Source organism: Gadus macrocephalus, chromosome 4 (genome assembly GCF_031168955.1).
Source record: "Gadus macrocephalus chromosome 4, ASM3116895v1".
Classification (NCBI taxonomy): domain Eukaryota; kingdom Metazoa; phylum Chordata; class Actinopteri; order Gadiformes; family Gadidae; genus Gadus; species Gadus macrocephalus.
The window spans coordinates 15,601,511-15,616,510 of record NC_082385.1 but is presented as its reverse complement, the minus strand read 5'-3'; the positions used below and the strand labels follow the sequence as shown (position 1 = coordinate 15,616,510).

Here is a 15,000-nt window from a genome sequence, read left to right as displayed (position 1 = left end):
AATATGCTAATGAGGCATGCCCCTCCATACATGGTCAATATCAGCAGCAAGCAGGCAGGCCCATCAATTCCAGGTAACAGTTGGGATGACCGCAAAGAGTCCTTCCTTATATATTTTGCGGATTTCTCAATGTATTTCTCCTCGGATAAACTTGCAAGGAGGACATGCATGCAGATCACCAGCATATCTTCAAAAGATGATTGCAACCCAATGAAGTAGGTCTAATCTAATTTATCTAATGTTAGCATTACTGTGACCCAGAGCCCAATATTAAGGAGTGTTGGGTCAAAACACATGCAAGGTACATTCAGAAACCCTGAGTTTGCATCCTAGAACTTAATAGACTGTTGTATTATGTTGCTTTTTTCTGAGCACAGCAGCATAAGAAGCAACTTTCTCATAGTTAGACTGTTAGCCTAAAGCGATGGCGCATTTGCTTAGGCCCGTGTGACGGAACAAGGACAGAAACCAGCCGCACCAAATCAATGAACTCCAGGGAGCATGTTTGTTGGAAGCATACTTCAAGTCCAGTGTAAAAAAAAAAACGGGTAAGCTTGGTGAAGACGTGAACTACACTGGAAGAACCTGACTGTAGGGGGAGCGGGCCTTTAAGTATTCTCCCGCACATCAATATGTGCCAACCTGGTTGGAATGCCAAAATCTAAAAAACCCAACCAACATGAAGTACCAAGTTGAGTACTTTGCCGCAAAATGATTTGAAATCGAAGTCATCCAAGTCGGGGGAACAGCTTAGCGGTTCACTGGGAAAAAATAAAACCAAGGCAGCAGCAAAGACAAGGGAAGAACCTTTTTCCGTCATTATTTAAAAATGTGCGTACGTGTGCGTGTCACTGGCTGTCAGTCGCTCCTTGTGATAGGCAAGGTCTCACCCTTCTATCATCAAACAAAGCTTAACTGCCAGACTGACAAAGTGCACAGCTACTCTGCAAGCTGTCAGACCAAAGATGATGAATATGGTTTGTGTGTGTCTCTATACGTGTGCGCATCCATGTGTGATGCTTGCGTGTGGGTGTGTGTGCTTCCATGTGTGATATGTATGTTTGTGTGAGTATGTGCATGGAAGTGTAGAATAGGCATGCATTATGGTGTGTGTGTGTGTGTGTGTGTGTGTGTTTGTGTGTGTGTGCCACGAAAGCTTGTGTGTCCGTGCAGACATGTGTGCATTAGAAATTGTAACTGTGCTCATCCATTAAATGCAAGCCTACGTCCGCCTGCAGTAGGTTTGCACAAGCATGGTGAAGCCTTTGCATATGCCCTTTATTCCCTGCATGCATATTCACATGTGCTGCTCAGCAGCTCAGTAAAGTGCTATCATGCACTAGCTGCAGCTGATCCGGTGAACTTTTTCAGGCTGATCATGCTAACACGTCAGCCTTATTAAGGGATTGAGGCTAACCGATGCATAGAATAATGTGTAGTTATGCTTGTGTGTGCACGAGAGAGAGAGAGAGAGAGAGAGGAGAGAGAGAGAGAGAGAGAGAGAGAGAGGAGAGAGAGAGAGGAGAGAGAGGAGAGAGAGAGAGAGAGAGAGAGAGAGAGAGGGTGAGAGAGATTGAGAGGGAGGGAGGAGAGAGAGAGAGAGAGAGAGGAGAGAGAGAGAGAGAGAGAGAGGGAGAGAGAGAGAGAGAGAGAGAGAGAGAGAGGGTGAGAGAGATTGAGAGAGGGAGGGAGAGAGAGAGAGAGAGAGAGATAGAGAGAGAGAGAGAGAGAGAGAGAGAGAGAGAGAGGAGAGAGAGAGAGAGAGAGAGAGAGAGAGAGAGAGAGAGAGAGCGAGAGCGAGAGCGAGAGAGAGAGAGAGAGAGAGAGAGAGAGAAGGCTCTTGGTTGGCTGGCTCTTTCACCAGCTGCCTGTTGAACTTAAATAAAGAATGAGCCATATGTTGGCATCCTGCACTCAGGAACAGAACAGAGGAGCTGGACCGCAGGCTAGCGTAGCGGTACTGACAGGGGAGTGGCTAGCTGCAAACAATAGCAAGTACAAGAAAACACGTCCCAGAGTTGACTGATTGGGGTTGACCCATCCGAAGGCACAAACAGTTACATTAATAATGTATCGCTGTTAGGCGCAATTAATGTAAAATGTTGGGAAGAGTTTGCCAAATTCAATGGTCATTCATTTCCGAGCAAATGCATCAACCTTACTACATTAACAACTGAATCAACTTTGTCTCAGGTCTCCTATATGTGCACTGTTATTTGATAATAAAATGCTTGGTGAGATCTGTAAAACATTATTGTACTCAACTATTCTTTTAGGACACAGCTCAATGAGTGTCCATGTTGTATGGGTTGCGTTTGCACAAAGAGAAATTTTCCCTGTATTCCCCTGAACACATAAAACAACTGTGAAAGGAGCATGTGCAGCCAGCTGGTTGAGGGGGGATCAAACACTAGCTTTCCAAACACTCCTCATTCCCGTCAACATACAATCCTCCACACACAGATCCTAGATCAGCACAAGAGTTCAAAACATTATCAGTTCAATGCATAACATGCGACTACCACGCACATGCAAGACACATACAAACATGCAGATCAACACACACACACACACATGCGCACACACACTAATGCACACACACACACACACACACACACACACACACACACACACACACACACACACACCACACACACACACACACACACACACACACACACAAACCCCAATACAGTAACTACTGCTACTGAAATATGTATCGGCACAGACAGTCTCAAAGTCCCAGATAAAGCAATCCTTTCGGCCCGTATCTCTCTCTCTGTTTCAAGAGAAGAATATTTGAAATTCCATTTGAATACAGGCACATGGCTTAGGGTAATGTCTTTTACGTGATTACTATTTTATTTGCTGAAAGGAAAAGGACTAAAAATGACCAGAGTGTAAATAATGAATCAGGGGTAGATTCATGGGAGTGCAGCGAAGGTTCTGCATTATCAAATGGTGCTTTTATCAGAAGTACTGCAATCACTCTCCAATACTATATTCGGCTGCAACTGAAATGTAAAAGTTTGAGCTGGAATGTACGATTGTGTTTGTGTGTGTGTTTATGTTTGTGTGTGTGATGTGTGGGTGCGTGTGTGTTTGCTTGTGTGTGTGTGTGTGTGTTTGTGTGTGTCTGTGTGTGTGTGCGGTGGTTTGCGTGTGTGTGTGTGTGTGTGTGTGTATGTGTGGGTGTGTTGATGTGCGTTTGTATGTGTGTGTGTGTGTGTGTGTGTGTGTGTGTGTGTGTGTGACTGTATGTTGGTGTGCCTGCGTGCCTGGTACGAGTGTGTGTTGTCTAACCCCATAGAGGCCTTCACAACCTTTTAGGTAGTCCAGATGTCCTATGTATGCTTTTCAATATCTGTGTTTTCCACATAAGGCCTTAAATATTTATCTCTGTGTTGGTTTATTGGTTTCAAAGATTCTTCCAGAGAGAGAGAGAGAGAGAGAGAGAGAGAGAGAGAGAGAGAGAGAGAGAGAGAGAGAGAGGAATAGTTCTCTGGGTTTTCTGTGTTTCTGTAAAAGTAGGCTGTAAAACCAAAGAAAAGTTGAGTGACTGTTGAGTGACTTTTCTGGTGTGTGGGGAAGCTGCTCCTAAACCGGCTGATCCTCTCGCGCCCGGCCTAATTATGTGTTTGTGCCTGTTTGGCCCCAAGGCTTCAGGGTTTATTCAGCATGCCCGGCGTGATTTCTTCTCGGTATTAACGCTGCCATCTTTAATCTCCAAATTACCTCTCAAAGGTGTCAGTGGAGGACTAAGCCCAGCGAAAGGCCCGCTTTCCATTTTTTGTTGGACGTTTTTTATTGTTTGTTGAGTCGATGAAATATGCAAACGGGAAAATGTTCTTTCAGTGGCACAAAAACATGTCGGAGAGGCAGAACGGTGTGTTCGGTCCCTTCCTCCGTATGCTCTGGCCTACTCATGTTGAGTAATGTGCTTTTTATGTAATGGTACTTTGGATTCACGTGGACCGCGGGTGTGCGTAAGTGTGGGTGTGCGTGTGTACGTGTGTGTGTGTGCATGCGTGTGTGTGTGTCGGGTTGTGAGTGTGTTTTTGTGTGTATGTCTTCATGTGTGTGTGTGTGTGTGTGTGTGTGTGTGTGTGTGTGTGTGTGTGTGTGTGTGTGTGTGTGTGTGTGAGTGTGTGCGTGTGTTCGCGCGCGCGTTTGTGTGTGTATGTGTGTGCATGTGTGTACAGCAGCCTTTGTGGGGTAACACGGCAGCAGAGAAGAACAAACGGTGGTTACCGCGTGAGCTGTCTCTCTGCAGTTGAGATTGACCTTTACAGAAATGAGCACCATTAGTCGCAGAGCTCAGAGACTTGTGTAAGGGAAGGTGAACCAACAATTTAGCAGCTGCAACATCTCCCCTGTATTCCTGGGCTGGCAGAGGACAGAAAAAGCATCGGCAGGCAGAGGACAGAAAAAGCATCGGCCTTGCCCCTCTCCACCTGTTGTCTTTGTCTTTCAGAAAGCTTTCCGTCTTGTGCTCACCTGCTTCCGCTCCGTCTGTTTTTGCATCGATTGGTTTGTTTACCTGTGTGTTTGTTTGTTTGTGTGTGTGTGTATTCCCTGCTGGACTCCCTGTTCGTCCTGCTCTCGGCCCGTCTCCCACCGCCGGCTGCGTAATGCGGCTGCTTCCTCCTGGCGAGGCCCCGGTACGGTCTTCCTCCAATTTGTTCAATCGATCGTCCGTTGGACATCAGCGGCCCGACCTCCTTTAGCACGGGCCCAGACCTGGAGGAGGGCAGCGGGGCCCCAGCTCTCAGTGGGAGCCGCTGTTTGCCGAGTGTGTTAACATCGCTCATCACTGCAGTGCTGCCAGGGAGAATCCGTTTTTATTCTTCCGCCGGGGTTATGAAGATATCAAGCAAGCAGATGTTAGAAGTCCTGTTAAACAAGTCAACTTTGAACTGCATTCACAAGTGTGCACATCTGTTAGGGGTTTTAACAGATTCATTTAGAGCCTTTTGGCATCCAAGCTTTCTTTATTTTGGTAATTCTTTCTTTCTATCTTTTTTCTTCTCCTTTCTTTCTTTGTTGATTTTTTCTGTTTCGTTTTTGTTTTCTGTTTATTTTTTTCGGTTTTATTCTTGTTTTCTTTCTTCCTTTGTCACTTGTTTTATCGGTTCCCTTTGATATAGGGAACCGATATAATCTCAGCCTTTTTGCCTCTTTCTTCTATTAAGCCTTAGTATACTTTTGGTATGTATAATTCAGCCAAATTGCGATTATTTCCTTCTTTCTTTCTTTATGTCCTTCTTTCTTTCCTTCTTTCTTTCTCAATGAATCCCTGTGGACCCCATCGGTGTTCCCAGGTCAAGTGTCTCACCACACACTGAGCAAGTAGCTTTGTGGGCGGTTCTATGGCGATGTTGCTATTTTACCGGCGCATAAATGACTTGTGCCCGGCGCAAATCTAAAAAGGGTTGGTCTGAAGTAGCCTGATTACCTGTAGGTGTGGTTTGGGCGTAACGTGCAATAAACCAATCAGAGTGCCATCTCCCATGCCCTTTAAGAGCCATGAGCGCATTTTAATCGGACAAGTTTATATTTTGACAGCGCGTTTGCAGTCTCCGATGAGACAAATGCATGACCACATGAATTTCAAACTTCAAATGGCTCAGTTTATGGCTAAATAATATGGCCTAATTCACACATGGAATAGAGTTTTCTTCCACGACTTCAGAAAGACTGAGTTCTCAAATACATTTTGGCAAAGAAAACTTAAGGCGAGACACGGCAGGCAAAATCATCGATTTTTCAGTCACTGGTCAATTTTGATATTTTGGGCTATTTTGCACCATTAACATGTAATGTTTCGCACAAAAGAAAAAAAAAATTCAAAACGAAACATTTAGGTGTTTGTTTTATTATAGTTTGTCAACTTGCGCCTCAGAATTTTACAGAAGATTCACCAAACGTTTGCTTTATTACGCACCGTTTCAAATTACAGCCGGTCTCTGTCATATGTGTTCCGTGGTATCATTGGAAAGCACTCGATCTGCTGCACAACATAAAACTGATATCTGATTGGCTGGACTCGATTTCCGACCGGACGATTGGTTCGAATGTATCACGTGGTATGCTCTCATGCTTGGTTGGCTTTTGCCATAAGAATCTTTAAATGCCGTTTTCTCAAAATGAGTGTTTTTCCATTTTTAGGTGCACATTTCTCAGCTTATGTAGAACCTAGGTACACCACACTTCCCAGTTTCACACATAGCATTGTTATGAAGACATCTACACATGGATTTATTTATAAATTGTTCCTGGCCAGATTTATGGGTCATTTTACCTGGAAATCATGGCGAAAATAGGGTTTTTAAGGCCATGGATAGTATATTTTGATTTCCCAGGTCATAAAAGCAGCTATCCTAAAATCCATGTGAGGATTTTTTGTCATTTGATATATAAACAAAATAAAAAAAGAATTTTGGTCCTGGCTTTATCACAGTTTAAGATTCATGCACCGGAAATATATGCAAAAACGTGCATATTTAATGAGATTCAGCCTAATTAGCATAATTAAATATGCAAAATTCAAAGACTTGTAATACATTTTTTTCTTATAATGATGTATGTAATCAACTGGTAAAGTTTCATGGTGATCCCTTGTATTTAAAAATGTTACCCTATTCACCTGCCATGTCTGGCCTTAACACACATGATATGCGGCAACTGTGGTTCTATTCAATGATCTATGTAATACATTGACAAACATCGTTTCTTACCAGTATTGTATGCATTATCGTTATCGACTTGTGTTCCTAATATGCATGTGTCCCCTTTTAATATACAATGCCATGGACTGTATTATGCGTCACGTGTTTAGTTTGCGTGTGTTTAAACAGATGGACACACACACGCGCGCCCGCTTTCATTAATTATTTTGCGCATACATACACGCGCGCCCGCATTCATTCATTCTTTTTAACACTCACTTGGTCAAACAATGTTTTCTCATGATGAAACACTCATCAATCCTAAAAGTTATGGGCTTGTACACGATGTCTGTGTTAAGAAAATATGTGTTTACTGTACGGTGTTTGCAGATAAATTGATTTAAAGTACAACTCATTATTGCTGTATCAGCTGTTCTTTCCCAAATAATTTACCTAGAATGTGTGGCTAGGTAGAGATGAGAGATGTGCGAGGTGCACAAGCAACATTATGCATGCGCCCTTAAAATAACATCTGAACAACGCGCCACTGACTTTAAACCAGGTATTTCCTGGTTTAAAGTCACCAGGGAATGTTTGCGCCAGAACACGCCTCCTCCTTTCACCGAACCGCCCCTTGGGGCGCAAGATCATTCCCTTATTTACAGGCGCGTGGCGGTGGAGGGAAAAGAACGCTCTGCGCCAGTTGCAAACTAGCAACGACACATGCGTCAGTGTAGAAAGTCAATTGCGCCGGATGCAAGATAGGGCCCTGAGAGTGATTCAGTGCCACGGTGACCAGCTTTTATTAAGCACTGGATGCTAGCAACTAACAGGCTATATTGGCAGGTCTATTTTTCTGTTTCCCACCTAGAAGTCAGGCGCCAGATTTGAGAATCTCCCTCTATCAGCTTACAATCGCTCATGGCGGGCTTTTCCTTGTGTTTGTTCCCTGTCGCCGGGCACCGAGTCAATCTGGACCGGATGCTGGCTCCCCTGTAGTTGAACACAACGCCTGCTAAAGAGCTCATGGCAGCTGGTAAACCAGCCCTCGTCTGACGTGCCAGTGGAAATAACCCGGAGGAGGTGTTAGGTGGAGACCGTCGCTTAGGGACCGATCTGGAGAGTGTGAAATTGTGTTGTTTTTTGTCGAAAAAAAGACAGGGAATATATATCTGGTATAGCTCCAGCGTATATGCAATGCCTCTTCAAATTCATTGGAGACATTGCACCTTTGAATAGTATCATTACATTCATGAGAGTAGCTTAGTTTGCTGATTAGAACACATAATAACAGCTAAACTGGAGGACAGGAATACAATGTGTCTCAAAAGATAAGTTTATACATAGTTTTATTGCTCGCCATTTCCATATAAAGCCTTCATTGTTTTACTTTCTTTATAATTCATATTTAGATGTTTGTTATTTTCTTTACTTTACCTGAAGGACAATGTGTGAAAGTTATAGTCCCAGTAAATATATTTTTCTTTACTTCTGTTTTGTATTGCCTTCCCTGTCTAGGGAATTGGTTATGTCACATCTTACAAGGATTCCAGGTATCCACACAGAACTGGGCAGAGCATCCCTGAGCTGGTCAAAGACCTGAATGTGAATCTGATCCTGTATCTAATTCTGCTGAATCTGGTGCCTTATACCACTCGATGGATAAGAAATATTCCTCCTTTCTTGTTCAGTGTGTTTGATCTCCTGCTGATGTTTTGCAGAGTATAAAATGATAACCCAGATGGAATACGGTGTACTGTTTACCTAGATGGTGTCAACAGAAGCCCGAATCCATCCCGCAAAAGGACCTTTAACACTACAGTAAACAAATGCAACAAATTTAAGTTGTCTTGTTTTGGGGTGACAATCTCTAATTAGCACTTTGTAGAAAAAAAACAACAACTATCAATTGTGTTTATTGTTGCGTGTAATATTTAAGCATTTCTCTCAGCTTAGCAGCTGGGGCCCCTCTGATGGGTGACGGATATTTGAGTCAATAAACAAACATACAATAATCCCTTTAAACAATAATCTTAATTTTTTCCAAACCCACACACCAATAGAAACGTTTCTGTCAGCTTTAAGATACGTTCTAGCATGGCTTCCCCGATTAATTATATATAATAGGAGAGCTGCTTTAATTATCTCTGGGCCCGGCAATCACTTAAATGCTTCCTTCTTGCAGCCTTCCAAACCTCATAGCCTACCATAATGGTTGACGGTTCTTGGGTGTAGCGTTGGAAGCTATCTGTCTCGGTGGTTGCATCATTTCCCAAAAGTGCCCAATGCATTTTACGAGAAAGCAAAAAGCCTCCAAAAGCAGGGTGTTCCGACCCGGAAAACCGGACGAATCTGCAAGCTTAAGCTTAGTTTTCTCTGGCATATGTGTCTGTCCCCCTCCCGTTCTGACAGATTTCCAGCTATCAGTCAGCATAACTGGTGATCTTATATGGGGCTGGTCTGATACAAAGACTGTACAGAGGAGCACCCTAGAGCAGCCTCCTATAGCAGCGCCCTATAGGAGCACCCTATAGGAGCACCCTATAGGGCGCTGCTATAGGGCGCTGCTCTACGGTGCTCCTATAGGAGCCTCCTATATCGCTCATTGCTCTGATTGGTTGTAGGTCTATCCAATGGTATCCAGAGATATATTGGTTTGCGGTTGTTGATAACGCCCTTTGGAAATCAAAGTGAACTGAGCGGTTCCAGACAAATAACGCATTTGGCAAATTTGCACGGCGATGTCAGGCTAGGCCAAACCCAGTCCTCTATTTGCAACTAGATCCCTCCCGGTATTACGATTAACAACCAAGCGCTGACCCATGCAGCGTTCCACGTGAAACATGCTCCAGTCTTCTCTCCTTTCCTAGAGGGGCGACAGTAACTCAGAAGGTAGAGCGGGTTCACTGGTAACCGGGAGGTAGCTGGTTTGATCCCTGCCTCATCCTCCTCCTGGTGTCGAGGTGTCCCTCAGCAAGACGATCTGGCTTTGGCCCTGCGGGGTTGACTCCACAATCGGTGTGTGAATGTGTACATGAATGGTTGTGATTCCCTTTGGATAAAAGCGTCAGAAAGAATTCCCCTAAATGTACAATGCCCAAAAGCACACAGTGCTCCTTGTAGCAGCACATGTAAACACACACCAAAGCCATTCGCTACACTGTTTAGAAATCTGTCCGGCTCGCTTCACCTCATCCGAAGCCGCCGTCAGTGGCCCGCTCATGTGGGGGCGGGTGGATGTGTGAGACAAATGATCCCTGAAGGGAGTCGACCCGTCGGGTCTCGAGGGCACACACACACACACACACACACCTTGACCTTCAGGTTCAATTTACAATTATAGCCGAGGGGTCTCAACAGAATTGTGGGACAGGGAGAGGGGAACCAGGGAACCATTGAACAGGAGGTTTCAACCCTAATCATAAACCTGCCAGCTCTCTAATTGCTTATCGGTTAGCCATTTTGAATCAGCCTCGGGTGACCAGTGGTCAACAGTAACCGGTAACCGTTTAGCAGCCTCGGTAACACCTACTACTGGATAAACACACAGAAGGTCCCAGGCGTATAGCGGTAAACAAAGACTTCAACCCTACATAGTACAGCGAAGGCATCTCAAGAATTGTTATGTCAAGAATTGTTTTTGCTGATACTTCACTGCCCCCAAAATGGATTTTGGTTCCAGGCCAAAAAAGAAGAGATGATCACAGCCTATTTAGATAGATAGATATCTATAATGTATTATTAGCACATCAATGCTATCAGACAGCCTTTGTGGACGTCGGTCATGTCTTGTTCTGCAGTCAGTCAGACTCAGGGGGGGTGGCTTGCCAATAGTGATAACATTGGCGCTCTCCATTGTTCTGGAAAAGGTCACAAGAAAACTTAAGCAGAAAAGAGATAGACAGATTGCACTGGACTAAACTGGTTCCTGGAGAGAGGCTTCCGAACCATGTTGAAAGATGGAGATACAGATCTGGCTGTCCTTCCTTTAGGATAAAAGAAGGGATGAAGACCATGAGGGAGAGGACGAAGAGGAGGCGGAGATCCTCCCCATTATGTTTGAACAAAACATTACCGAGTCATCTCCTCCCAGTTTGAACAACCCTCGGTTTGCTAAATGGGGGATGGAGAAAGAGGAGAGAGATGGGAGGGTAAAGGATAAAAAACGATTAACACTCTTACGTTATCCTGTAAAGGGTTGGAGATCCGGATTGGCAGTGATGAACACATGCTGATCTTTCTATTGAATGACTTTCTATTGAATGAAATTAGGGCTTTTCAGGGCCCTCAATGGATTTTCGAGTTTAAATAAATAAATCAAATCTAACCAATGCAACACCTGCATATATATTTAGATAGCTCTTGCAGCACATATGGTGTGATACATATGTTGTAAATATTTCTGACTCCCGTTGAGATCAGCCCGTTGCACTTGAAGATTGGTTGGATTATGCTTCTCTATTGTGTTAAGTATTGGGCATGAACGCTGATTATCTTTAGCTGTGAATTAATAAGCTACTATGACATCATCAGATAAGAAGGAAATTAAAGTGTTTTCTTTCTCATTCCTTAAGTGGGAAAAATAATTACCATATTTCCCCCAGTTTGGAACAAAAATACCATGGTAGGGTAGGGATGGAAGTCCAAAGATACATGCAGCTCATAACACACACCCGCTACTCTACGTATCGATTCCTCCCAGGGATGAGATTGAATTAGTTCCTGTGAAATATGATGATGATGATGTTAATGACATGCTGATGGTCGTTAACGTGGGGCTAGGTCCGGTTACAGACAATGAGACTGCATATTGCGTAACATGAAGAGTGTGCCTGTGTGCGTGCGTGCGTGCGTGCGTGCGTGCGTGCGTGCGTGCGTGCGTGCGTGCGTGCGTGCGTGCGTGCGTGCGTGTGTGTGTGTGTGTGTGTGTGTGTGTGTGTGTGTGCATGAGTTTGCGGTGGAGGGTGGCTGTCAATCCTGGATTTTGATTGGAGGAAAATGGAAAACAGTGGAGCACCGCCAGACCTTCCCATGATGGGAAGTCTGGCCGGGCCCATCTCAAGATCTCGGCCGGGATGTCGTTTATCAAGGGAGCGATGCAGGGATTTCTTGCTTTGAGAGTGAGCATCTTGAGAGAGAGGAGGAAGTGAGATTCTGATTCATACCCTGCGTGGAGGAGTATGATAAGGTGAAGGTGTCTGTTACGATCAAGGGATTCCAGCTCTTTTGGAAGAAGAAGATAAGGTTACCCCTGCTAACTTAGCTTAAAGAAGTCGCGGAGGGATGGAGGGTGAAACGTCTGCGGGATGGTGTCTCATGGAATCATGGATGACAGAAAGGCTGACGACGATGATTAGTTCGTCAGGATGGCGATGAAGATGAAGATTTTGTTGATTTTAGTTTCTCGATTTCCGATGGGGGATACTTTGAGCCAGTCATCAGTCATGTTGAACGAAAGATGTCTTAGACAATTGTTTTTGTTATTTTCAACACAAACCCTGACCTTCACTTTACGACCGTCATACTCTGTTTTCAATCTGTGCGTGTTTCTCTCTGAAGGCGTACATTACCTCCGCCTTCGCTTGACACCTGAAATGTCAGCACTTTTGGTGGATAGAGAATTTCATTGATGATATGGATACCGCACTCATCGCACACACATACACACACTCACACACACACACACACACACACACACACATACACACACACACACACACACACACACACGTGCATTAGGCAATGCATAAACACAAAAACTGGAGGACAAATGGAGACTTACACACACACAACCTTGCGCCTGAAAGCACACACGCAAACACACAAACACACACACACACACACACACACACACACACACACACACACACACACACACACACACACACACACACACACACACACACACACACACACACACACACACACAAACACATACACATGCACACAAACACAAACACAAATGCACATGTACACACACACATATATATATAAAAAGAAACCAAAACAACATGAATGAATCAAATATTTAGTTTCATTTTATGAAAGTCTTGCTGAAAAAAGTGCTTTCTACACATCACTCGTCTTGCTCGAATTTCATCATTCGAAGAGCGTAGAAAGGCGGATAATTTAATCGCCCTGCCTGTATATTAAGACATATTAAAAATTACTGTATTACAGATATGACCTCCTTTCTACGCCTCTCATTTGGTATGCAGATTGAATTGCAATTTTCATTCAAAGTCAATCAAGATTTAATGGATTCCCTTTATTATCTACCGACAAATTGCCTTTTTAGTGTGGAGAACATCTGCATTATTCATCGTCAATGAGTAAGCATTCGTGACTTGTTTGAGGAGAAACCAATTTACCGACGTCCTTACTGCTAGATTAAGTCTGTTTCCAGGCACCGCTGTCACTCAGAATGTCTAAAGAACTGTCTGGAGTTCTGGCTTGAAAGGGAATTCTGTGTGACCCTTGACCCCTCTGGCAATCCCTAGGTGATCCAGCGCCGGGAGGATGGCTCAGTGAACTTCTTCCGAGCCTGGGACTCCTACCGTGAGGGTTTCGGCAAGATCACAGGGGAACACTGGCTCGGTAAGTCTGTGTGTGTGTGCGTGTGTGTGCGTGTGTGTGTGCGTGTGTGTGCGTGTGTGTGTGTGCGTGTGTGTGCATGTGTGTGTGTGTGCGTGTGTGTGTGTGTGTGTGTGTGCCTACGCCTTTGTGTGCCCTGGATTGTTTAATTTCTGGAACACCACCATCTGATTGGACATGGTTGATTTTTTGCTGGCCTGTTGCCTTACGGACGCAAGCTGATCTTTCTGTCCAAATCAACAACTGGACAGTGCTCGTATTTAATTGAGTCATTTTTCTACAGAAACCATTCCATGGATCATAAAAGTCGGTCTACGGAAATTCTAACAACCTGAATTAATAATGCAAACCAATTTTACGGTTATTATTTATGATTCATAAGGTCAACTTGGGCTTATGAAGACAGTTTTTCCAGTGTGTGATTAAAACCCCTGTTTTTATGGCATAAATACAAGTAACCCAGGCAATGTAAATAAAATACAAAACATGGCAGTCGTGTCATTTTGCACTTTCACGTGTGTGATAACACACTGAAATTAGAACTTCCTACATCTACAAATTATTATTTGTGAATCCCTTTGGTCTGTCAATCAAAGATTCACGAAATGCAATACTTCTTAATGGTGGCAAAACTAGAAAGGGAAGGAGGAGATAGGGAGGTGAGAGGGAGGTGAGAGGGAGGAGAGAGGGAGGTGAGAGGGAGGAGAGAGGGAGGTGAGAGGGAGGAGAGAGAGAGGTGATGTTGTTTTGGTTGCTTTCTTTGAAATTTGGCTTTCACTCTTTTCGGCTCGCACTATACAACTTTGGTATCTCTTACCTGCAGAACCTTCAAACACAACATACACAGAATGTTTGTATCGTTTTGCCCACAGAGGAAAAGCACTGTGCAGAATATGTGGAGGGAGTAATGTAAATAGATGACATCTCGGTCTGAGGCCAGACCTGCAGGACCATTAGGGAGAGTGCAATGTGCAATGAAGTACGTGTTCAGAATGCTACGTGTTAGCGCTACACTGTGGCAGCACGGCAGGAATACGGAAAACTCAAGGTTCAGCAGAGTGCATCTGAATGAGCCGGCTGGCCACTTTGAACCTCCCTGAGCACCTTTGCTTATTCAGAGGGTGCTGTGTTGTCTCGTCACCCCCATCATCGATTACCCTCTGGGCAACAAAAAAATGAAAAATGCATTTGCGATCGCCGTGAACCAGGGGCTGAATTTCATCGCGGGGCCACGGTTGTTTCTCTCCCTAATGCCACCCTCCTCCAACTCTGCGGCCCTGCAAAAACTTCAGGCATTCTCCAAATACACCAATATTGTGTAAAACTGTACATAAGTATTTTAATGCATGAAATCCTTCTGACAAAGGTTACAGTTATGGTTTAAGGTGACGCAAATGAAGAGACAAGAATGGCGTAACGAACCAGAATGTCTCTATTGACTCACTCTTGTGTAATTACGTTTAATTGCGTGTGCATTTTAACGAGCACAACAAACAAAAGTAGCTTTCATTTAAATTGTCATTTCAGGCATTGGGATAATGTGCTCATAGGAATGGAAGGGCCATTAAAATTACATTAATGAATGGACTAAAAACTTGGGCATCTCACCAAACATAAGCACACAAGTGTAAAAGCAAGCCAATCATACATATATTTAATATTAAACACGTATCTTTTCAGATGGTCCCAGAAGATCGAAGAGCCTCTAGCTAAAAGAAGACTATTATTCTGCTAAAAG

General features: G+C 44.0%; 1 protein-coding gene across 2 annotated transcripts in view; it reads left to right on the top strand.

The window, feature by feature from the left end:
- Positions 1-15,000, top strand: part of fibcd1b (fibrinogen C domain containing 1b) — a 95,561-nt gene that overhangs the window by 52,641 nt on the left and 27,920 nt on the right. For both annotated transcript variants that reach the window (XM_060050502.1, XM_060050501.1), the window contains one exon: positions 13,169-13,265. In XM_060050502.1, the coding sequence (XP_059906485.1) occupies positions 13,169-13,265 (97 nt within the window). The remainder of the gene's footprint in view (positions 1-13,168; positions 13,266-15,000) is intronic.